Below are 19,484 nucleotides of genomic sequence, written 5' to 3'. Positions count from 1 at the left end.
TACAATGTCCGTCGGAGTGAAGTCCGCACACCTATGCACGACTTACCAGTCCTTTTCCATCGCCCAGGTGCCTCAAGGTGGGAATTGCAACAATGGGATTTGCAACAAATGCATGATTGGGCTTAATGAGAGCGTGGGGTTACAAAAGGGCCGAGTTTGTTCACAGATTACGCTCCATAGGTAGCCTCGTGGAGGTGGGTATTGTGCTGCATCCCTTGCTGGTGCGAATCAGTCTGAGATGATTCTGAAAAGTTGAAGTCTGGCACACAATGGTCCGACACGTCATGAACAACCAAGGCTCGTAAGGGGTGTAAAGGTTACCAACCACCTGCAGCCCATCCCAATACTCACATTCCAGGGATCGAACACATGAGAAGCATCAACAGACGTTAGTCAAGACCCGGAGCTTGTACTGTATGGTCTCGGCTGTCAATACAAAAGGACGTCCACAATACTCGATCAGCCTCTTCAGTCTGAAGTGTCTATTTTCTTATTACCAACCCTCGTTTTGTCGTCACTATGGCCTGCAAAGTGATTGTATACGCTCTTCTAGCCGGCCTTGCTTTTGGTCGACCCCAGACATATCCAGAAACGGCACAAGGAAACCCAAGTGGATATCCATATACAAACCCCTCCTCTTACGATCCGTTGCCATCCAATCCTTACAATATCGATGGCGGGTTCATCGACTGGAGGACATACAAGGCCAATGGTGTGAACCTCGGAAGCTGGCTCGAGAAGGAGCGCACTCACGATCCCATCTGGTGGTCCGAGGTTGGCGGCGACAGTGTCATAGATGAGTGGGTGCGTACTTGCATCTCCTCACATACGATTTATCAAGACTAATCATTCAAAGTCCCTCTGTCAGCTCCTTGGCCAAAGGTGCGGTCCCATTTTCGAGTCACGTTACGCCAGTTTCCTGAACTACACCACCATAGACGACCTTGCCAGCGTCGGCGTCAACACGCTGCGCATCCCAACCACGTACGCAGCGTGGGTCGAGGTGCCCGGCTCGGAGCTTCACTCGGGCTACCAAGTCCAGTTCATGGACCGCATTGTCTCGTACGCCGTCAAGCGCTACAACATGCACATCATCATCGGCCTGCACTCTCTCCCCGGCGGCGTGAACTCGCTCGACATCGGCGAGGCCTTTGGGCACGACGGATGGTTCTTCAACGAGACGAACCTGATCTACTCCTGGCAGGCCGTCGACCGCATCCTGGACTACATCCAAGCGTCGCCCCTCGGGCTGGACAAGTTCTCCATCTCCCCGCTGAACGAGGCCTCGGACACGAACCTCGTCGGCTTCGGCACCGCGGCCGGCCTCACCGACAAAGGCGCAGCCTGGATCGCCCGGTACCTCGCCGGCGTGCTGGACCGCATCAAGGCCGTCAACAGGGGCATTCCGCTGATCGTCCAGGACTGCTTCAAGGGCACCGAATTCTGGGCGCCGTACTTCGCCGCTACTGATAACGTCGTGATTAGTCCGCACGTCTACTACTTCGCTGCTGCCGGGGTGTATGCCAACTACCTCACGCCTGCTGTCTGCGGCCAGGCGCAGTTTATCGCGACGCAGACCAAGTTCCCCAATTTCGTCGGCGAGTGGTCGCTGCAGACGCGGTTTAATAACAAGTTCGATGGACGTGAAGAGGTGTTCAACACCCAGAGGTACGCGTGGGGCGAGTATCTGAGCGGCGGGAGTAAGTACTGTTTTTCACTCGTGTGAGATGGCGATGCTGACGACTGTAGCTTTCTGGACCGCGGTGTCGTATGCGACGACTGCTGTTGATGGAGAGGGAACTCAGAGGGAGTACTGGAGCTATGTGGACTTGATCAGGCAGGGCGTTATCAAAAGCGAGGATTCTGATGTGGCTTACTGCTAGTCGGAGCATCCGTGGAAGGCTGGTAATCAGTCATGGACAGTGATAGTGTAAGACAGAATACTATGTAGGCGAAGGTATATACATTTACGTACTTTTGAATATGAACCTCCAGAGTAAAAAGTACTTCGCTACCCTGATAGAAAAGTCCTTGCAGATATAGATGAGCCTCATTTGGGAAGAAATTCAGCAAGTAAATCAGAGACATCTCGGTGACCCCAAAGCTGTGCATAATGTTTTGCGGTCTTTCCCGCACAATCCTTTGCCTCGATATCAAACTCATTTTCGTGTTGGAGGAGCAGTTTACAGATGCTCACCGAGCCCTGAGCTGCTGCGTAATGGAGGGGTAGACTACCGTAGACTGTAATCACACCCGGACTTGCACCCTCTTGTAGCAAGAGACGGACTCCTCTCTCCCAGTCTTTCTGGCACGCTACGTGCAGTAGCGACCTACCCAGTATGTCTTGCGTGTTTTGGCCTTCGTCTGCTCTGGTTCTAAGTACTTCGAGTAAAATCCAGTCGTCGTCTATGTCCGAAGGATGCGTCTGATCCAGCAGGCGATGTAGTTGGGTGCGACCCAGGCAGTCATCGAAGTCACTTCCCGCCAGGTTCCAGTACGTCATCTCGTCAAACTGATGGAGTGGTGTTATCACTTTATATCGAAGAGATGGTTTCTCTCGATACTCTGAAAGGTCTGGGAACTTTGCAAGGACGTCGAGTGTTTCGTCGACGAACGTCTCTGTGAGTTCTTCGTACCTCTGTTCTTCGGACTCGACACGGACGGAGTGATGTTCGTGCATGAGAAAGCTTCTATGGGACTGCAATCGCTTGCGACAAGCCTGGAGTTTCTTATGAGTCTGCCCTTGCTCTGTGAGTTCCTTGGGAGCGCGTGCGCCCTCACAAAGCGAACAGCAGACTTGATCTTGTACCTCAAGCTCAAAAGGTTCCTCGCGAGAGAGTAACGCTGATATAGCGGCTGACATGTGAGCTTGTGGAAGACGCAAAGCGCTCTTCATCAATGTTGTGCGTACCAAATCCACGTCTACTCTATACTGCTCGACACCGCTACCGCAAGCTCCAAAATCTCTTCGGTTGAAGAAGTGATCACCAATTTCGTTTTGTAGATACTGGAGCTTGTGCATACCGATTCTCAGATCTTGGTAGTGGCTCAATAGTGAGGTCCTTGTAAAGGAAGGTTAGCACACAGGTGTTTTGATGCGCCTACCAAAAAGAATGCCAGGCTCATGCCGTCCCCACTGGTGATACAGAAGTGAAGACAAAGAGTGCCGATCAAGTAGCTAGCTCACGTCCAGCACATCAGACGAAGGAAATCTCGAAAAGCCCAACATGGGAACTAATAATAAAGTCCGGACATACCAGTCAGTTAATGTCACCTGCCCAGCAGCCAATACTTGGTTTGGACCGTTCTTATATGCAGGAATCAGGTCCGCTTTGGCAGCTGTATACTTGCTTCTTCGCGTAGCTTTTGTGCCTCGCGAGCACGGCAGCCCTTTCTTGATGCATCTCTCGCATTTGAATGGCCAGACTCGGTTTCTCGGCAAACACTGTTAGCGTTAGTAAGTGGCAGACTTAGTTGGTTGTTATGTCTCTTCACGAAGCCAACATAGTGTCACAAGCCGTCCGCACACCAGTGTGATGATGCAGAGTTGGACCTGAATAGTAGATCACGGGTGTTGGCTCTGAGTATCTGCCAAATCTTGCAACCAACATGACATGTCGATTTTGCAGCTTCTGTGCAAATAACGAGTGCTTGAAGGAGCTTGGGAGTACTTACTTTTACTTTGTCAGACCTGCATTTGGAACACTTGGTGAGACTGAGTGATCCGCGGGACCTCTTTCTTTCTTGACTTGTGTTCCAGTTTTCGTCAACCTGTGTGGCATCGATACCGAGCTCGATATCCAAATGAGGATAACTTTCATATTCTTGCCGATGGAATTGCAATCCGGTATAAGCTGGCTGATGATAGAAGCTAGAAAATAGCCGGTCTCCAAGCTGCGCTTCGATTTGTGCTGCTTCGTTTTGCTGCTGTAGCCTCTGGAAGCCGGCGTCGATTGTAAGGTTGTAAGCGTGAACAGCAGAGTTGTCGAACTCCATAGCCAGGACGTGTCAGGAAAGTGGCACTCAACCAAACCTAGCAAGCGAGTCTCTATTGTACTTCGAGCTCCGATGGGTTAGCAAGTGGTGCAGGGCATTCAAACGAGGCTGAGCAACGTGCGATGACGAAGTGCGACGAAGTGCGAAAAGATGCGAGATGCGGCTGCAGCCACACCCGAATGACTGGCTGACAAGTTGCAGCACATGGGCGCCTGAACACGCAGCTGCACCATACAATTGCTCCCTTCTGACTCAAATCCACAGCAATGTAGTATCTGCCGATGCAGATGTTGATCTTATGCAGCCGAGAGCCACCTGCAGTCCATGATCGCCATCGAAAGTTCTCAGCTTCGCGCTCGTCATTGGCTGGTTCTCCCGCAGGATCCTCGAGTCGTCATGAGAGACGATGGTCGCCGCAGTCCAACCGTAAAGCAACGGATATGCAGGTCAGGGCCCTTGCTAGTTTAAGTGCGCACTTCATCGCACCTCGTTCTGCGATGAAAGGCTGAAATGAGGAGCCACGATTACCTCCGCCTCAGGGAGGTATATCTGTACGGCTTGTTCGACTCTTTGCAAAAGTCAACCAGCGGACATTTATCAACCGTTCGATGCACGACCATATATCAAACCCAGGGCCAATGATGATTGCTCCAGCACCAGCACCAAATGTCATTCGACTCGACCTTTCTGACCCCTCTCACGATACAATCGTTTTCGGCACACTGGGGCTTCTTGTCGCTATCGTTGGTGTTGCGGTGGCTGTTCTTCAACTGCAACGTACGAAGAGACGACATACACTTCTGATGGGGCAGGTGTACGAGCTAGCCTAACAAGTAAGCATTTGAGCGAGTCCAGAAGTCGTGTCTGACTGGTGTGCGTAGACCATTGACCGAAGAGGTGTTGATATGAAGGAAGTTATTATGAATGGTGTGCGGCTGGAGCAGTGGGGCGGATGTATCGTGCTAAAATACAAGTAAGAAGGCACTGTCGTTTTAAAGCTGGGTCCTGCCTTCTGAGGGGAGCCGGCTGTTCCTGAATCTGCTTTCGTGGGCAAGCAGCGACCAGTTACACACTAAGGAAGGGTAGATGAAATATGATGGAGAAGTGTGAATCATCGGGCAAAATCTTATGCTGTTAGCATCTTGTATTGTTTCTTCTCGGTGCGCAAGGCACTTCTATAGGGTAATGTCCTCCGACCGGTAGTGGTCTGCCACAATACGGTACAGATACGATGGCGCATGACCGCCGCTGCTTTCGTTAGTACGCAGTCATCAAATGATAATTAAGAGACTTACAGGTTAGTGATGTAGAGATCCACAAGATCCGCAGGAACGTAGTCGTACAGCGGATTCTCAACATCAACCTTGTCGACAAAGTCACCGTCCTCGTACGGCACGACGGCCCCAGCATCGCCGTGCTCGATGAGTTCGTCAATGTCAAATGGGTATACTGGACTCAGCTTGTATACACCGCTGAGAACTACGACAGGTGTCTGGTGTTCCTTTGCTGCCTTTGCGATCATGTGCGCTCCAGCGGCAGCAACAAGGCTGCCGTTTGCCAGGACTGTGTGCGTCGCTAAGATGACCTTGTTAACACGCGACATGATGGCGAATACGTGCGAATCAGGAATGACGTAGACTTGGATGCCAGCCTCGGTGAGTGGCTTCCACTTGTCATCCTCATCGCCTTCGACCGAATGCGACTCGCGCTTCTTGCCTGTCAGGAGAACCCCGTGTGTCGCTGTGTTGTCGTGGGGGTATGTCTCGCAATGCACGACTGTGAACTTTCGTTTCCTCGCAGCGTACATCAGGAACTTCTGGACTGTTGTCGAGGCGGTGTGGGTGAGGATGATCTCGTTCGCGTGGATGTGCTCAAGCGCAACTTCGGCGATCTGCTTGTCTGATGTCTCCAGCTCGTCTTGCAGCTCTCTTATACCCTCCATAACTTCCCCCTTCAAGTCGAGGCCAGCCTGTCCTCTGCTCAACTCTCCCAAGCGCTCCAGAGTCTGTTGTGTGAAGGTAGTCTTGCCGTTTGGTGACTGGGCTCCTGATGGAGTACTTGTAGCCGAAGGCGTGTCGATAGGTTGTGAAAAAAGACCAAACAGAGAGTTTACAAGAGGTCCAGTGGATGTGGGCGCATACGAGGTGTGCGAGGTGAGCAGTGGTGGCCGCCGTGAGAGCTCGCCAGAATCAGACATGTTCCCATCGTACACGCCTACGTGCATAGGCTCGGCTACGGCATGCTTTAGAGGGCTGAAGGTGGACATGCTCGAGGCAAGGGTCGGTCGTTGCATGGAATCATGCTGCGGTACCGGCGTAGGTGCCTCGCTCCCTGTGGGTGTCTGTCCATCTGCATTCTCGTCGACCACCTCACGCACCAAGCCCAGCACACGCCTGACAATATTGCCAACCACGACCTCACGCGGCTGCGCTGAAGTCAGGCGCCTGCCGACCTGGCGAATGCGCTCCACGAGCTTTGCGGCATCTCGGCCCTTGAACTCGCCCACCACGCGCAGGAGAAGCGCTGTTGTCGCAATCGCGCACGGCCTTGAGTTTCGGATTTGTCGTCGCTTGAGCAGCCTGGCGGTATTAGTGAGGCTGCGCGCATTCTTCGCCGGTGACTTTACGAGATGAGGTGCTCCACCGAGGGATCTACTGGAGTGGTCTTCAGCGACTTCAGGAATGTGGACAGGCCTGGAGCCTGGACGACGGTCGACTGAGCCATGGTTTACGACTACGGGTGGTCGTAAAGCGTGCGCGATTTTAGGACTACAATCGACGCAACTATATGGCGCGTGGGGTGGAGGGGCAGCCTTTCCTCTTTCGTGGTGGTTTTTGGAGGTGAATTCCTGGGCAAATTTGAGCTGTCTCGGACGGTATACAGAAAAGCTCCAGTCCTGCGTATTCGTCGGGGCAGAATACGTGCGCGATGTCGTCGCGGTGGATTTGGAGCGTAGGAGTGTATGACTGTCACCCGTGCGGAGCATGCCAAACTTTCCAATGGAGCCGAAGACGCGCTAAAGCTGCTGGGAACGTCACCTCTTGCTACGCCCGAACCACTGATCAGCTCCGCTGTCCCTCCAAACGCCTCCGCTGTCCCTGACCCCAGGGACTTCCTCTCCTTGACGTGATATCACTGCACCAGCCGTAGACCCTTCATCTGTGCCCTCTTGTGTGCGTTGGAGCTGCGTGCCTGCCAACCACAACATAAGCACCAGCCTCCTAGCAACAAACCTCCCGGCTACCCCACACCCGACCTCATACACAAACACCGTGTCATACACTTACGACCGTGCATGGCCCAGGCCAGAGTATGAACTCTCTGAGTGCCCTTGCAAACCTTGGCACACCCCCAGCAAGCCCGGCTCGATCGCGACGCGGCTCTGAGGGCAACGTCCACCAAGCACAACCTCGGTCCGGCCTGTCGCAATCCCCCGATAATGCGAGCGCAAATATAGCATCACTCGACGAGAAGCTGGAGGGTGCCATGGCTTCGGAAAGAGCAGGTAGATCTGGTATCTCTCCCGCCAATGCGCCTCCGTCCGGACACGACGAAAAGACGCCGCTGCTTGCCCAGTCAAATGGTGCCTTTGAACAGACGAAGCCTCGCAAGCGCTGGCTGTACCCGAAGCGCGTGCTGGATGGTGTCGTTGGAGGCGTTGCCGTGCTGCTAAGCCCTATTGTGTACACGGGCCAGTACCTGGTCGCATGCTTTTACTACGAAGAGGACGGGCGCTTCTCCTTGGCCGCACCTCTGTACCACATGACCCGTGTCGTCCGAGGCCCGCGACGAAAGAAAACAGCCTCCAGAACAATGCGCGCACCCGGTTCTTCCGAAGCCAACGAAAAGGGACGGCGAGGAAGCAGACGGCTGAGCGTGACGCAGTCGCAGACACGGAAGTTGGCACGGAGGTCCCCCTCAATAGTTTCGACGTCCACAGCCATCACTTCAGACTCCGAGATTGAAAGCGAACGACCACGCACGCGCGACGAAGACATGGACTTTCCGTCACGCCACACGCGCTCCAAGTCAAACGCATCATCAACAACGGAGGAGATTGCTCCAGCGAAACGATCCATTCGAATCAAGCTGCACAACGAGGATGCGTTGAGGCAACGAAAGAAGGCGCAGTCGAATAGCCAAGTGTCGGCAGAAGCTGCAAATGCCCTCAAGTCCCCTACTGGACCCCTGATTGCAGCCGCAAAGCACAAGTTCCCACGCGCACCACACCCCCCGCGTCCGCTCGTACCAAGACGGCAGCCGTCGTACTCTGCAAAGGGGGCCTCTGCCGTGGGGCCGCATCAGAAGACACTCATCCTGGATCTCGACGAGACGCTGATACACAGCATGGCAAAGGGCGGCCGCTTTCAGACTGGCCACATGGTGGAGGTGAAACTGCAGGCTTCGGTTGGCGCAGGGGGCCAGATCATCGGCCCTCAGGTGCCCATCCTGTATTACGTGCACAAGCGCCCGTTCTGCGATGAGTTTCTGAAGAAGGTACGTCGAGGTTCGATGCGATGGGCAGCCACTAACACACCCAGATCTCGAAGTGGTACAACCTGATCATCTTCACAGCCTCTGTTCAGGAATACGCCGACCCCGTCATCGACTGGCTGGAGGTCGAGCGCAAGTACTTCGCCGGCCGGTACTACCGCCAGCACTGCACCTTCCGCAACGGCGCGTACATCAAGGATCTCGCGCAGGTGGAGCCCGACCTCAGCAAAGTCATGATTCTAGACAACAGTCCCATGAGCTACATCTTCCACGAAGGTAGGTTTCTAATTCTACGTTGCTTGCAGCGCTAACCAACCACAGACAACGCCATTCCCATCGAAGGCTGGATTAGCGACCCTACAGACTACGAGCTGCTGCACCTCATTCCCCTGCTGGAAGGTCTGCAGTACGTAACTGATGTGCGCGCGCTGCTTGCCCTGCGACAGGGGATGCCGTCGTCGGCGTGATAGCGTTATGTACTACGCATTTATTATTGTATAATAGACGCTGGCTTGCCAGCAGTTGACCTGAGGAGATACCCAACATGTTCTGCAATGTTTACAGATGGTGTCCTCAGCTCTGGCACGTTGGTGATATTGATTACTAGGGTGACATTGATTTCGAGGATGATATTGATTACTGTACCATTATTGCACGGTCATCTGAGACTCGGCGTGGAGCGCACACTCGCCGTCCCGTCCTCGCTGCGGCCCCAGATCTCATTGCTCTCGTTCTCCACATCCCGCATCGCCCTGGCCACCTCCTCCAGCCGCACAACCACGTCCTGCACGCCCCTGTTGACCGTCTCAAAGTACCGGTCGTTCTCCTCGCGCCGCTTGCGGCTCAGCTCGATGTCCCGCTCCGTCTCCTCCTCCAGCTTAATCCGATCGACCAGCTTGTCGCCGCGGCCCGGACTCGACCCGCCGCGCGGGCGCCTCGGCATGGCCGGCGGCGCCAGCGACGCTGCATCGGACAGCCTTCGCGCGCCGTCGACCGCGGCGCCGCCGTCCTCGGACCGCGCCCACGCCTGCGCCAGCTCGATCTGCGCGCGCCGCAGCTCGTCCAGCGCGCGCGACCGCTCGGTGCCGAACACCGTCATCCCCGGGCCCTTGATCGCGCTCAGCTCGACCTCCTCCAGCGTGTTCTGCATCTCGGCCCAGACGGCGTCGGCGCGCGACGAGGCGGCCGCGTCGGCCGCGAGGCTGTGCTGGCGCTGGCGCCGCCCGAAGGGCGCCGTGCCGGTCGAGTTGGACGCGATCAGGCTCAGGTGGTCGCCGTCGTAGGAGTCGGTTGTGGGGGGCAGCGGACGCTTGGTGTCGGGGGAGAGGAGCGAGCGTTGGCGCACCAGGGGCGCTTTGGCCGGGCTGCGCGGCTCGGTGGGCGAGAGGAGGGAGGTGTTGGAGGCATTGCGCGAGGGGGGCCCGACGAAGAGTGCAGGTGCTGGGAGGCGGTTGACCTGCACCTTGGTGGCCTTGGTGCTGCTGGTCGCCATGTTGTGTTGTGACGACGTGCGATGTCACGTTGTTGCGATGTTACGACGTTGGTATATCGATGTCGTGAGTTTATTGCAAGATTCTACTGCGCGAGCTGCAGCAGCAACCACACGCTTCCCGCTCACATCGAGACAACTAAAGTCATCACGACGTTGGTGTTCGGTCGTGATGTTGGAGGGCGGCCGTGCACGGCCGCTAGTCCGCGTTCCGGCTAGTACTTAGCGACGCACACTCGGTTCGTTCTTTTCAACACTTCGTCCGCCGCCTACTAACTTCACGTCCCCAGCAATCCCACGTCAACACCGCAAACATGGGTAAAGGTACGCAGCACGCCCTCCCGCCGGGCTCGCCATAGCCCCTCGCCGCCCCGCCGCCGCACGCACGCATGCTCACACTGAACTGCAGGAAAGCCAAGAGGTCTCAACGCCGCGCGCAAGCTGCGCAACCACCGCCGCGAGGAGCGCTGGGCCGATCTGTCCTTCAAGAAGCGCCTGTTGGGCACCGCGTTCAAGTCGTCGCCGTTCGGTGGCTCCTCCCACGCCAAGGGCATCGTCCTCGAGAAGGTCGGTGTCGAGGCCAAGCAGCCCAACTCGGCCATCCGAAAGTGCGTCCGTGTGCAGCTGATCAAGAACGGCAAGAAGGTCACGGCTTTCGGTACGTACCCTGGACTCCGGACACGAGGGATCGATTGGAGATTGATTGATTGATGATTGATCAATCGACATGTCTGGTGGCAATCTGAGCATGGCTAACGCCCCGCAGTCCCCAACGACGGTTGCCTGAACTTTGTCGACGAGAACGACGAAGTCCTGCTCGCCGGATTCGGTCGCAAGGGCAAGGCCAAGGGTGATATCCCCGGTGTGCGCTTCAAGGTGGTCAAGGTGTCCGGCGTCGGCCTGTCGGCGCTGTGGAAGGAGAAGAAGGAGAAGCCCAGGTCGTAAGCGCCTCGACTACCGCAGTTGAGAGCAAGACGACGCGAACGCGCACACGTCAAGTGCCGCCATGGCCGCCACGATCGATTTTCATGAGGGACCCCCCGCGCGTCTGGGGGGGAGGTTATCGGCGTCTTTGCACTGGGGATATTCAAGGTGCTGCGGCATGTGAAAAGTCACGATAGGCTGGTCGGTTGGTAGAATCTGACTGATTAAGCGCCCATTGCAGCGAGCGAGCGAGCGAGTGAGTGAGCATGCGTGTATGCAGTGATGTGATGTTGTTGACGAGGGGTTATCCACAAGCCGTGTCATGATTCTCCCAGCAACGATGGCACCCACTCCAGTTACCGGACAGACCATCGATTCTTGCCTGAGTAGCTGCAATCACGCCCATCATCTCCGCAGCCTTTCTCCACAAGTTCAGCCCCTCAGCCGTACACAGTACCACCAGCACCCTCACATGACGTCAACGACATCTCCCACTAGCTATTCCATCCCCATTGCACCTCCAAAGACACTGCACGCCAAACACCGTCAATCTACCGTGTCAGAAAGCAATGAGGTGGACACTTAGTACCGAGCATATGCACGTCAACGCTGGATAGGCGGATGCACACACGGTTTATCAGGCATGAAGTGAAGATCATGGTGCTCATGGCCGTATTCTGCATGTATTCTGTTCTGTACTCTATTTTATTCTGTTCTGCACTCTGTTCTATTCTGTTCTGCACTCTGTTCTATTCTGCTCTGCACTCGGGTATCAAGTGCATATCGCTCTACCCAAACCAGACGCTCGGGGCTGTGTAATCAGATCTATGCGTGTGCCAATGGCTCGCTGTTCAAGGTCAAGGTCAAGGTCAATGTCAATGTCAAGGTCAAGGTCAATGTCAATGTCAAGGTCAAGGTCAAGTTTAATATCAAGTTTAGTGTCGAGTTTAAGAAGCAAGCGCTCGCAATGCTGGTGTTCAAGTGATGCACCGTGTCCTGTTTCCCGTGACGCCTTTCGCCTTTCGCCGTTTTTCCCTTCATGCTGTGGTCTGCTCTGCTCTGCTCTACTCTGCAGCACCATGCCAATGCTCAATGTTCAACGCCAACCGTAATCTCAAAGCCAAAGCCAATCTAACCCTCCCTCCCCTCATGATAATCACGACATCCACGACATCACCCCGAAAACAGCCCATTAAACGTATCCTCGAGCCCCGTATCGCGCATAGTCCCGTAGTAGTCGTATTTCAGCTTCGGACTCGCGAACAACTCAGCGTCGCGGCGGACGGTGCGCGGGACGCCCAGGCCCTGGAGCCCTTTGCCGTCGGCTTCCAGCCCGCCGTCGGCGTCGGCGTACACGTAGCCGTCTGCGGTGCTCGCCCGCTCGTCGTCGTCATCGCCTTCGTCTTCGCCGAGCACAGAGCCGTGCTGGGATTGTGAAGCGGCCGCCCGCGCCTGACTCCGCGTGGTGCGCTCGGAGCGGAAGAAGGGCGTGACGGCGTGGCGCGGGGTGGGCTGCCAGGGCGCGCGCTTCCAGGGGTCGGCGCGAGCGTGGGCGGGCGGCTTGGGGGCGGGCGGGATCTTGTGGCGGAAGGGGTTGGGGTCTTTTTTGGCGAAGAGCGAGACCGGGTCGCGGCGGGCGAGGGCGGGGGAGGCGGGCGCGGGGCTGCGGGAGAACTGCGGGGGCAGGATGGCGGGCGCGGCGGCGGCGAAGCGGCGCGTGGTGGGGGTCCAGTCCATGGAGTCGTCTTGGTGGACGGAGGCGCGGGCGGGGGTGGTGAATTCGGTGTAGTGGCTAGTAGTGGAAGATTCGGTGAGGGTGGGCGAGGGTGGGAGGGCGGAGGCGGCGTCGGCCTGGAAGCTGGAGGTGAAGCCCTGGGCCATGGTGTCGAAGGTGGAGATGTGCGGGTGGGCGGGCTTGTAGCTGGACCGGGGGCGCTGGGGGGTGTTGGGGGCGCTGGGGATGTATGTGTCCTCGGGAAGGGCGACGGGGGTGTAGACGATGCGGACCGTCTTCCAGGTTAGGGTGAGGGAGAGGACGATGGCAGCGAGGAGGGCGAGATTGGTGTAGTAGAAGACGGCCAGGTTCGCGGGGCGCAGAGGTGTGAGGGTCCAGTAGACGAAGCAGGCGGTGCGCAGGGTGAGGACGAGCAGGCGGATGGCCCACAGCGACTTCAGGCCCCGCATGCGGCCGGTGATGCTGTTCGTCTTGCTCGCCAGGCGCGGGTTCCACCAGACGGTGGCGGCGTCGGCGAGCAGCGAGGCCTGCAGCAGCTGCCAGGCGGCGGGCGACGTGACGCAGGAGGGGTGGACGCGCGCAGAGACGGCGTCGACCAGACACGGCCGCCAGCTGCTATCCACGAGAGCGTCCGCGACATGCCCGTCTACGGCCAGGGCACGCAGGTGCCACAGCAGGCCCACGCCAGCGCTCGCGAGGTAGAGGCAGCGGGCCAGGGCAATCAGGCGCAGGGTCCATGCCTGGCGAGTCGTGTGCACCGTCCGGCTGTGCTCGCGGCTGCGGTCGATGATGCGGCGCAGGTTGTCTGCCTTGGCGGCATAGCCGGCGGCGCGGATCTGGTCCTGCACGCGCGGCAGACAGTCGGCGCAGACCTGCGGGTAGCGGTCCTCCAGCTCGGAGCGGTAGGCGTCCAGCGACTGGGCAAAGGCGGCGTACTCGGGGTCGTCCTCGTCGGGCAGGTACTCGGCCAGCGTCTTGGTCAGCAGCAGCTGGTTGCGCTGGCACGCGCGGCAGAAGAGCGCGTCGGGCTCGGGCGGCTGCACGGGCGACGACGAGCGCGGCATGGCGGTTGCGTAGTGGAGGGCGGGCGTGGCCGTGTCTTCAGCCGGCGGGTCGGCAATGAGTCCGCGCTGTGAGGCAGTCAGCGCTTTCACTGCTTGGGTATGCGCTCCACGCTGGGCATGTATGGGCGCTGGGGGTGTATGGGCGCACCTCGTCGAAGTAGCTGACGGCGTCGCATTGCGGGCAGCGGTACGAGCGCGGCGTCTGGGCCACGGCGTCGCGCGACGGCTGGTTGCACGAGTGGCAGCGGATGCGGCGCCGGAGCAGCGGCATGGTGCAGAGCGCAGGCGGCGCGGGCGGGCGCAGGAGAGAGGGCAGCGAGGTGCGTCATGGTGGTGCGCTTGGTGTGTACAATTCTGCCACCGCCCGCGGGAGAGCCCTGGCTTCGAATTTTGGCCGCGACTGCAGCCGCCTCCGCTGCCCACGCCCATCGCCAGCCCACCGCCCACCGCCAGCATCGCCGCCCGCCCTCGCCCGCGGTCAATGGCTCGGTAGTCTCTCGCGCCGCCCGCAGTCCCCGTCGAGGCTCGCAGCCACCGCCTCTCATATCACCACCACCATGCCCCAGCTCGTCGCCCGCCCCGGCCGCAACGCCGTGCGCCAGGCCAAAAAGGCCAAGGAGATCCGCCATGTCAAGGGCGCCATCGTCTGGCACGCGAAGCAGCGCCGCGCGCGCCAGGAGAAGATGAGCAACCAGTACGAAGAGAAGCAGCTCGCCCTGCAGCGCACCCGCTGGGAGAACGACAACATCATCCGCGTCCGCCGCACCGCCCTGCGCAACGCCGCCGAGGACTGGAAGCTGGGCCCGCTGCGCCCCAACCGCGCCGTGCACCTCGCCGACGGCAAGTACGGCGCCCTGCCCGCCACCCGCATGCAGAAGCCCAGCATCGACGCCGACGTCTGGCACCGCCTCAACGCCCGCCGCGAGAAGAAGGGCCACGCCCCCAAGTACCCGCTGGTCGTCGACAGCCAGCCCTACTTCCCCATGGTCAAGGGCGACCGCGTCGTCGTCGTCCGCGGTCGCGACCGGGGCAAGATCGGCACCGTCCAGAGCGTCATGCCGCGCACCCACGAGTGCCTGGTCTCGGGCGTCAACAGGGCCTACGTCGACTCGGTCGTCTTCGGCTCCAACACCCAGGACATGGGCGCGCGTCAGGTCATCGAGACCCCCACCCCCATGGACGACCTGCGCCTGGTCATCCCCTACGCCTCCGCCGACTTCACCCTGCGCGGCCAGAGCATCTACGAGGACGTCGTCGTCGACAACGTCGTCCTGGAGCGCCACACCACCGGCATCGACCCCTTCACCGGCACCGACTACGGCCGCGCCGAGATCCCCAAGGAGCACCAGTACGACCCCGAGACCGGCCTGCCCATCTTCCACCGCTACATCGCCGGCACGCGCTACCGCATCGCCTGGCCCTGGGAGACGGAGAAAGCCGCCGACGCCGCCCCCGAGCCCGCCAAAGAGGCCGCCCAGGGCTGGCTGTCCAAGACCCTGGGCACCCTGCGGCACCCCATCACCACCCTGCAGAGCTGGCGCGCCCCCGCCGCCGAAGCCCCCGCCCCCGCGCCCTCCACCCTCCCGCTGTCCGCCCAGGTCGCGGAGCTGGAGTTCAGCGAGCTGGAAGAGCAGCGTCGCGCCACCGTCCGCAGCGAGGACCCCGAGCGCAAGGACGCCTACGATGCCGTCGACACCACGCGCAACCTCGTCGAGGGCTCCGACTCGATGAGCTACACCCTCGTCGCCCCGCCCTTCCCGGAGAGCCTGACCGAGGAGCTGCGCGGCGACATCTTCCAGCTGACCCAGCGCACCCGCAACGACACCGACGCCCCGCACAAGCCCGTCCGCGCCAAGTTCCTGAGCCCCAAGGCCCAGGCCGCGCAGGAGTACGCCCAGAAGAAGGCCAGGGCCGCCGAGCGCATGAAGACGCCCATGCAGCTGCGGTGGGAGCAGGAGCAGGCCCGGAAGAAGGCCGCGCTGAAGGACGGGCCTGCCGTGGACACCGACACGCTGCTGGCTGCGCTGGGCCAGCACATGCAGGCGAACGGGGTGAGGCTGGGGCGTAAGAAGCGTGCGGTCGAGCTCGATTAGAGTGAGGATGTGAAGGTTGCGAATATGGTGTTGCGAAGATAGCGTTGCATCTGTAGCATACTGTACATCTAGGACGAATTTCTGTATATTAGTGCACGATTGTATGACATCTCAACACGTGACACCGCGCCCTAGCGCTCCACCCCCTGCACCCCAGTTCAAGCTCCACCACCACATTCTCGAACCATGTCTCGCCCAACCTCCCACGCAGCGAACCGCCCATAACCCGCCAAAACACCCACACCGCCACAATGCCACCCCCGCTCCCAACCCTGCTCACCCTCCCCCTCCTCCTCGCCCTCGCAGCCACCCTCCTCCTGGCCGCGACCCTGCGCCTCCTCGCCATCCTGCCCGGCGCACACCCACAGCGCCCGCGCCGTCTACATCCGCGCTCCCGCCGCAGCCCGGCGCGTCTCCTCGTCGTGCTCGGCTCGGGCGGCCACACGCACGAGATGCTGGCGCTGCTGCGCGGGCTGGACACGCGGAAGTATGGGCACAGGACGTATGTGGTGAGCAGCGGAGACGGGTTTAGCGCGGGGCGGGCGCGGGCGTTTGAGCGGGGTTTGGAGGAGGCGGCGGTGCGGAGACGGGGGGACGCGGATGCGACGGGGGTGGAGACGGAGCACGCAAAGGGCACGCAGAAACACGCAGACGCAGACACAGACGCGAACGCAGACGCGAACTCCGACACCCGCTGGCAGCACGCCGCGCACCTCGGCCCCGCGCACTACACCATCCACCCCATCCCCCGCGCCCGCGCAATCCACCAACCCCTCCTCACCACGCCCCTCACCGCACTCCGCACCCTCCTCGCCGCCCTCCCACTCCTCTGCCCCCGCTCCGCACCCCCGCCCGACCTCATCCTAACCAACGGCCCCGCAACCTCGGCAATCATCATCCTCGCCGCGCTGATCCTGCGCTTCTTCAACGTCCGCGGCGTCGAGAGCGGGGGGCTGTGTCGCACGCTGTATGTCGAGAGCTTTGCGCGCGTGAACAGGGTTAGTCTGAGTGGAAGGCTGGTGGTGAGGGGGGTCGATCGGTTTGTTGTGCAGTGGGAGGGGCTGGAGGGGTATGGCGGGCGGGCCGAGTATGGGGGGGTGCTTGTTGGGTGAGCCGCGGGGCGGGTGCGGAGTGGGACATGCGTGGAGTACAGCATACACCCACGTGCACCACGCTCGACTCTACTCGCGCACACCTGCACCGCACACCCCATGCCCGACGATCCAACGCGACACGCACCGCATCTGGGACCCCCCGGGCCACCCCGCACACGCAGACCATGCGCAAGATCCAAGCCGCCGCAAGTGCAATCCCGGATACCCTCACCACGGACCTGGCGCGCTCGAGGCTTGCGCGGTCTGCCGTGTTCGTGGCGGGGCCCCTGTAGGCAGCGTACTGCAGGGCTGGCGGGTGCGGCAAATATACTCATTCGCTTGGATCTGGGTGGATGGTGGATGGGAGGCGTGGTTCTATCCTAGCAAATACCCACCGCACGCGCGGCAAGCTCAGGCAGCGTGCTATTCACGGTGTACATGGCCTGGCTTGATAGCGTGCACAGCGAAAGCGGGCGCGGTAGAAGGACGTCTACGCTCAGATCCAGGCAGGGCACAGTGCAGAGATGGAGAAGAAGTGGTGTTTTGAAACAGCAGCAAAGGCCCAGCCACGCCCATCAAGCTCAAACGCCGTCTTTCATCCACAACGTACATGCCCTAGTTTCAACAGAATGCTGCAGTGCCGGCGCGCGCGGCTTATGGGCTCCCACGCTCTGATCTCGGCAGGGGCGTAGTGACTAAGGCACGCGCCAGGAGCAGTGTATTATCATACCAGCGAAGACGTAGTGCGTGTCTGTCACGCTTCGGCGACTCCCCATTGCAGTATACAACGCAGTTTAACGGGTACTGCGGTGCTGGCAGCAGGTTCTAGCCTTCACGTAAATCTTCTGCGTAAAACTGCTATGTAAAACCTTCTGCGTAAAACTAGGTAGAAGGGGAGTGTCTACACGGCATAAGCAGCACACAATACACTATTACACGAACCCCCGTGTCCAGCGTGTTTAGGACATGTATATCCCAGGCTCTCGTGGCGACCGGGCGCAGACGGGATAGCTCGCTGAGAGCTTAAGTAGCGGGTCTACACTTCGTCTAGAACGGGTGCGATGACGGTGGCTAGGAGGCGTGGGGGAGGGGGCGTGGGGGGGAGTGTACTACACTAAACGTCCACCCGCTACCAGGCACGTCCAGACGGTTTCCTGGCTACGGTGTGCACTGGCCAGCGCAACAGTGCCGGCGGGGCGGTGGATAGACGCCGCACTTAGCCCCAAGCAGGGGGAGCTACGCTGCAGTATCCAGAAGCCTTACCGCGCGTCCAGCGCGTCCTACGTCTCGGCCGAGCGTGTTGATTATAAGACAGAGTGCTGCAGTGCCGACAGGCAGGCGGGGCGGATGTACTCGCAAACAAGAACACTGCTTGAGAAGTAAACTTGGGAAGTAAACCGCAGCGCAGTACACTACACCACCCAACCCTCAAACCCTCCGCCCGTCCAGCGCCCTGCAACCTGAAATATCCCAGCCCATTCCACTGCAGACCCGCTGGACAGGCGCATAACAGCACCGCTGAACACGCCGCTCGCGTGTAGACATGAGGATAGTGCCGGAAGGCGCGGGGCGTGGTGCGGTGCAATGCAGCACTGGAGGTTCTACCGTATTCTCGTGTCTCGGGGGTTCCTGTACTGTCGCGGCATCTACATCTATTGTGTAAACACGGCGTAAACAGTGGGGTGGCGATGGCTTGGTGGATGTGCTTCACGCTCGGATCTGGGGGGGGGGGGGGGGGGGGTTTGGAATATGATACTAGAGGTTCTACTATGTGTTTTTCTACATCTTAGTAGATTCTGTACTGTCTTGATATCTGTTGTGTAGACCTAGCTTGAACAGTAGCATATTAATAGCTTGCTTAGAGTGCACTTCACGCTCGGATCTGCGCGGGAGGACGGTGTCTGGGAGGCGAGAGCAGTGGTGTAGTACAATACAACACCAGACCGGAGATCTACTGTGTGCTGCGACATCATAGTTTCTTCCGGCGTAGACCCGGCTCCGACATGGCTTGTGAACAGCTTGCTGGACTGCACTCTGCTCACATCCAGATGGGTAGATGTACTACAGTCTTAGACGCGGCAGCAGCGGGCGCACACTCTCCATCTCCCACCCCATTGCAAGCCACCAAGCTCAGCTGCCGACTATGCTTCTGTGCAGACAAAACCCTGGAACAGAGCGCCGCAGCACCGGCAGACACGGCGGAGCAACGCGCGAGCACTGCGCTCACGATATCCCCACTGCCGTGCCGTGCACTACCGCGAGGCTGCTGGGTGTCCGGCGTGCGTGTCGATAACCCACTGCGCTCTGTGTACATGCACGGGCAGCCAAGACAGAGTAGCACGTTGCTGGCTTGCTCGGAGTGCATTCACACCCCTATCCCAGTGGGAACCGTGCCTTACGCCTTCGCACAAGATGTCCTACACCCCAGAAAGCAGAAGATTGACTGTCTGTTCGGCGTCTTTCGAGGCGTCAGGGCGTGGAGAAGACGGTATTCGACTTGCTATGCATACTACGGTGCTGTTTGGCAGCGGGCATGATACAGCCTCGACGGGCGTGAGATGGGTGGTGCTGGAAACCAACGTCTTACGTTTCACT

At 59.2% G+C, this 19,484-nt stretch overlaps 9 protein-coding genes across 9 annotated transcripts; 5 read left to right on the top strand and 4 right to left on the bottom strand.

Moving 5' to 3' along the window:
• Positions 1-461: 461 nt before the first annotated feature.
• Positions 462-1,967, top strand: C7974DRAFT_133568 (glycoside hydrolase superfamily). Its single transcript, XM_046135425.1, has 3 exons — positions 462-804; positions 857-1,700; positions 1,750-1,967. The coding sequence occupies exons 1-3, from the start codon at positions 520-522 to the stop codon at positions 1,881-1,883; spliced, it is 1,263 nt and encodes a 420-aa protein (XP_046000550.1). The 5' UTR covers positions 462-519; the 3' UTR covers positions 1,884-1,967.
• C7974DRAFT_133569 (ankyrin repeat-containing domain protein) lies at positions 1,968-3,125 on the bottom strand. Its single transcript, XM_046135426.1, has one exon. It carries the CDS (start codon positions 3,020-3,022, stop codon positions 2,051-2,053), a length of 972 nt encoding a protein of 323 aa, XP_046000549.1. The 5' UTR covers positions 3,023-3,125; the 3' UTR covers positions 1,968-2,050.
• A 1,855-nt stretch (positions 3,126-4,980) lies between these two features.
• C7974DRAFT_133545 (uncharacterized protein) lies at positions 4,981-6,976 on the bottom strand. Its single transcript, XM_046135424.1, has 3 exons — positions 6,623-6,976; positions 5,292-6,575; positions 4,981-5,244 (listed from the first exon to the last, which is right to left on the bottom strand). Exons 1-3 carry the CDS (start codon positions 6,718-6,720, stop codon positions 5,172-5,174), a joined length of 1,455 nt encoding a protein of 484 aa, XP_046000548.1. The 5' UTR covers positions 6,721-6,976; the 3' UTR covers positions 4,981-5,171.
• Positions 6,977-7,051: 75 nt separating this feature from the next.
• On the top strand, positions 7,052-9,067 carry C7974DRAFT_388693 (NLI interacting factor-like phosphatase-domain-containing protein). The gene is made up of 3 exons (XM_046141300.1): positions 7,052-8,493; positions 8,538-8,766; positions 8,812-9,067. Exons 1-3 carry the CDS (start codon positions 7,309-7,311, stop codon positions 8,955-8,957), a joined length of 1,560 nt encoding a protein of 519 aa, XP_046000547.1. The 5' UTR covers positions 7,052-7,308; the 3' UTR covers positions 8,958-9,067.
• Positions 9,068-9,982, bottom strand: C7974DRAFT_422070 (uncharacterized protein; the record flags this gene model as incomplete). The annotated part of the gene is made up of 1 exon (XM_046144318.1): positions 9,068-9,982. The coding sequence occupies one exon, from the start codon at positions 9,980-9,982 to the stop codon at positions 9,149-9,151; it is 834 nt and encodes a 277-aa protein (XP_046000546.1). The 3' UTR covers positions 9,068-9,148.
• Positions 9,983-10,112: 130 nt separating this feature from the next.
• Positions 10,113-10,965, top strand: C7974DRAFT_133506 (40S ribosomal protein S23). Its single transcript, XM_046135423.1, has 4 exons — positions 10,113-10,218; positions 10,270-10,303; positions 10,389-10,637; positions 10,746-10,965. Exons 2-4 carry the CDS (start codon positions 10,294-10,296, stop codon positions 10,922-10,924), a joined length of 438 nt encoding a protein of 145 aa, XP_046000545.1. The 5' UTR covers positions 10,113-10,218; positions 10,270-10,293; the 3' UTR covers positions 10,925-10,965.
• A 789-nt stretch (positions 10,966-11,754) lies between these two features.
• C7974DRAFT_354178 (Ima1 N-terminal domain-containing protein) lies at positions 11,755-13,990 on the bottom strand. The gene is made up of 3 exons (XM_046139546.1): positions 13,851-13,990; positions 12,361-13,768; positions 11,755-12,267 (listed from the first exon to the last, which is right to left on the bottom strand). Exons 1-3 carry the CDS (start codon positions 13,971-13,973, stop codon positions 12,077-12,079), a joined length of 1,722 nt encoding a protein of 573 aa, XP_046000544.1. The 5' UTR covers positions 13,974-13,990; the 3' UTR covers positions 11,755-12,076.
• A 134-nt stretch (positions 13,991-14,124) lies between these two features.
• Positions 14,125-15,945, top strand: C7974DRAFT_388685 (uncharacterized protein). Its single transcript, XM_046141299.1, has one exon. The coding sequence runs from the start codon at positions 14,260-14,262 to the stop codon at positions 15,793-15,795; it is 1,536 nt and encodes a 511-aa protein (XP_046000543.1). The 5' UTR covers positions 14,125-14,259; the 3' UTR covers positions 15,796-15,945.
• A 24-nt stretch (positions 15,946-15,969) lies between these two features.
• On the top strand, positions 15,970-17,117 carry C7974DRAFT_133453 (oligosaccharide biosynthesis protein Alg14 like-domain-containing protein). The gene has a single exon (XM_046135422.1). It carries the CDS (start codon positions 16,047-16,049, stop codon positions 16,905-16,907), a length of 861 nt encoding a protein of 286 aa, XP_046000542.1. The 5' UTR covers positions 15,970-16,046; the 3' UTR covers positions 16,908-17,117.
• The last annotated feature ends 2,367 nt before the right edge of the window (positions 17,118-19,484 follow it).

Source organism: Boeremia exigua, assembly GCF_020726555.1.
Source record: "Boeremia exigua strain MPI-SDFR-AT-0100 chromosome Unknown C7974scaffold_3, whole genome shotgun sequence".
Classification (NCBI taxonomy): domain Eukaryota; kingdom Fungi; phylum Ascomycota; class Dothideomycetes; order Pleosporales; family Didymellaceae; genus Boeremia; species Boeremia exigua.
This window is presented reverse-complemented; position numbering and strand designations above follow the sequence as displayed.

Excerpts from the sequence above, each read along its gene's own strand:
- C7974DRAFT_388693 (XM_046141300.1), top strand. The coding sequence starts at position 7,309 with ATGAACTCTCTGAGTGCCCTTGCAAACCTTGGCACACCCCCAGCAAGC. Across the intron at positions 8,494-8,537 it reads GCGATGAGTTTCTGAAGAAG|ATCTCGAAGTGGTACAACCT; the intron begins GTACGTCGAGGT and ends TAACACACCCAG. Across the intron at positions 8,767-8,811 it reads GAGCTACATCTTCCACGAAG|ACAACGCCATTCCCATCGAA; the intron begins GTAGGTTTCTAA and ends AACCAACCACAG.
- C7974DRAFT_133545 (XM_046135424.1), bottom strand. The coding sequence starts at position 6,720 with ATGGCTCAGTCGACCGTCGTCCAGGCTCCAGGCCTGTCCACATTCCTG. Across the intron at positions 6,576-6,622 it reads TCGGTGGAGCACCTCATCTC|GCTGCTCAAGCGACGACAAA; the intron begins GTAAAGTCACCG and ends TAATACCGCCAG. Across the intron at positions 5,245-5,291 it reads GATCTCTACATCACTAACCT|CGGCGGTCATGCGCCATCGT; the intron begins GTAAGTCTCTTA and ends TAACGAAAGCAG.
- C7974DRAFT_133506 (XM_046135423.1), top strand. Across the intron at positions 10,638-10,745 it reads CAAGAAGGTCACGGCTTTCG|TCCCCAACGACGGTTGCCTG; the intron begins GTACGTACCCTG and ends AACGCCCCGCAG.
- C7974DRAFT_388685 (XM_046141299.1), top strand. The coding sequence starts at position 14,260 with ATGCCCCAGCTCGTCGCCCGCCCCGGCCGCAACGCCGTGCGCCAGGCC.
- C7974DRAFT_354178 (XM_046139546.1), bottom strand. The coding sequence starts at position 13,973 with ATGCCGCTGCTCCGGCGCCGCATCCGCTGCCACTCGTGCAACCAGCCG. Across the intron at positions 13,769-13,850 it reads CCGTCAGCTACTTCGACGAG|CGCGGACTCATTGCCGACCC; the intron begins GTGCGCCCATAC and ends ACTGCCTCACAG. Across the intron at positions 12,268-12,360 it reads CTCCGAGCGCACCACGCGGA|ACGGCTACGTGTACGCCGAC; the intron begins GTCAGGCGCGGG and ends CGAGCACCGCAG.
- C7974DRAFT_133569 (XM_046135426.1), bottom strand. The coding sequence starts at position 3,022 with ATGCACAAGCTCCAGTATCTACAAAACGAAATTGGTGATCACTTCTTC.
- C7974DRAFT_133453 (XM_046135422.1), top strand. The coding sequence starts at position 16,047 with ATGCCACCCCCGCTCCCAACCCTGCTCACCCTCCCCCTCCTCCTCGCC.
- C7974DRAFT_133568 (XM_046135425.1), top strand. The coding sequence starts at position 520 with ATGGCCTGCAAAGTGATTGTATACGCTCTTCTAGCCGGCCTTGCTTTT. Across the intron at positions 805-856 it reads ACAGTGTCATAGATGAGTGG|TCCCTCTGTCAGCTCCTTGG; the intron begins GTGCGTACTTGC and ends AATCATTCAAAG. Across the intron at positions 1,701-1,749 it reads CGAGTATCTGAGCGGCGGGA|CTTTCTGGACCGCGGTGTCG; the intron begins GTAAGTACTGTT and ends TGACGACTGTAG.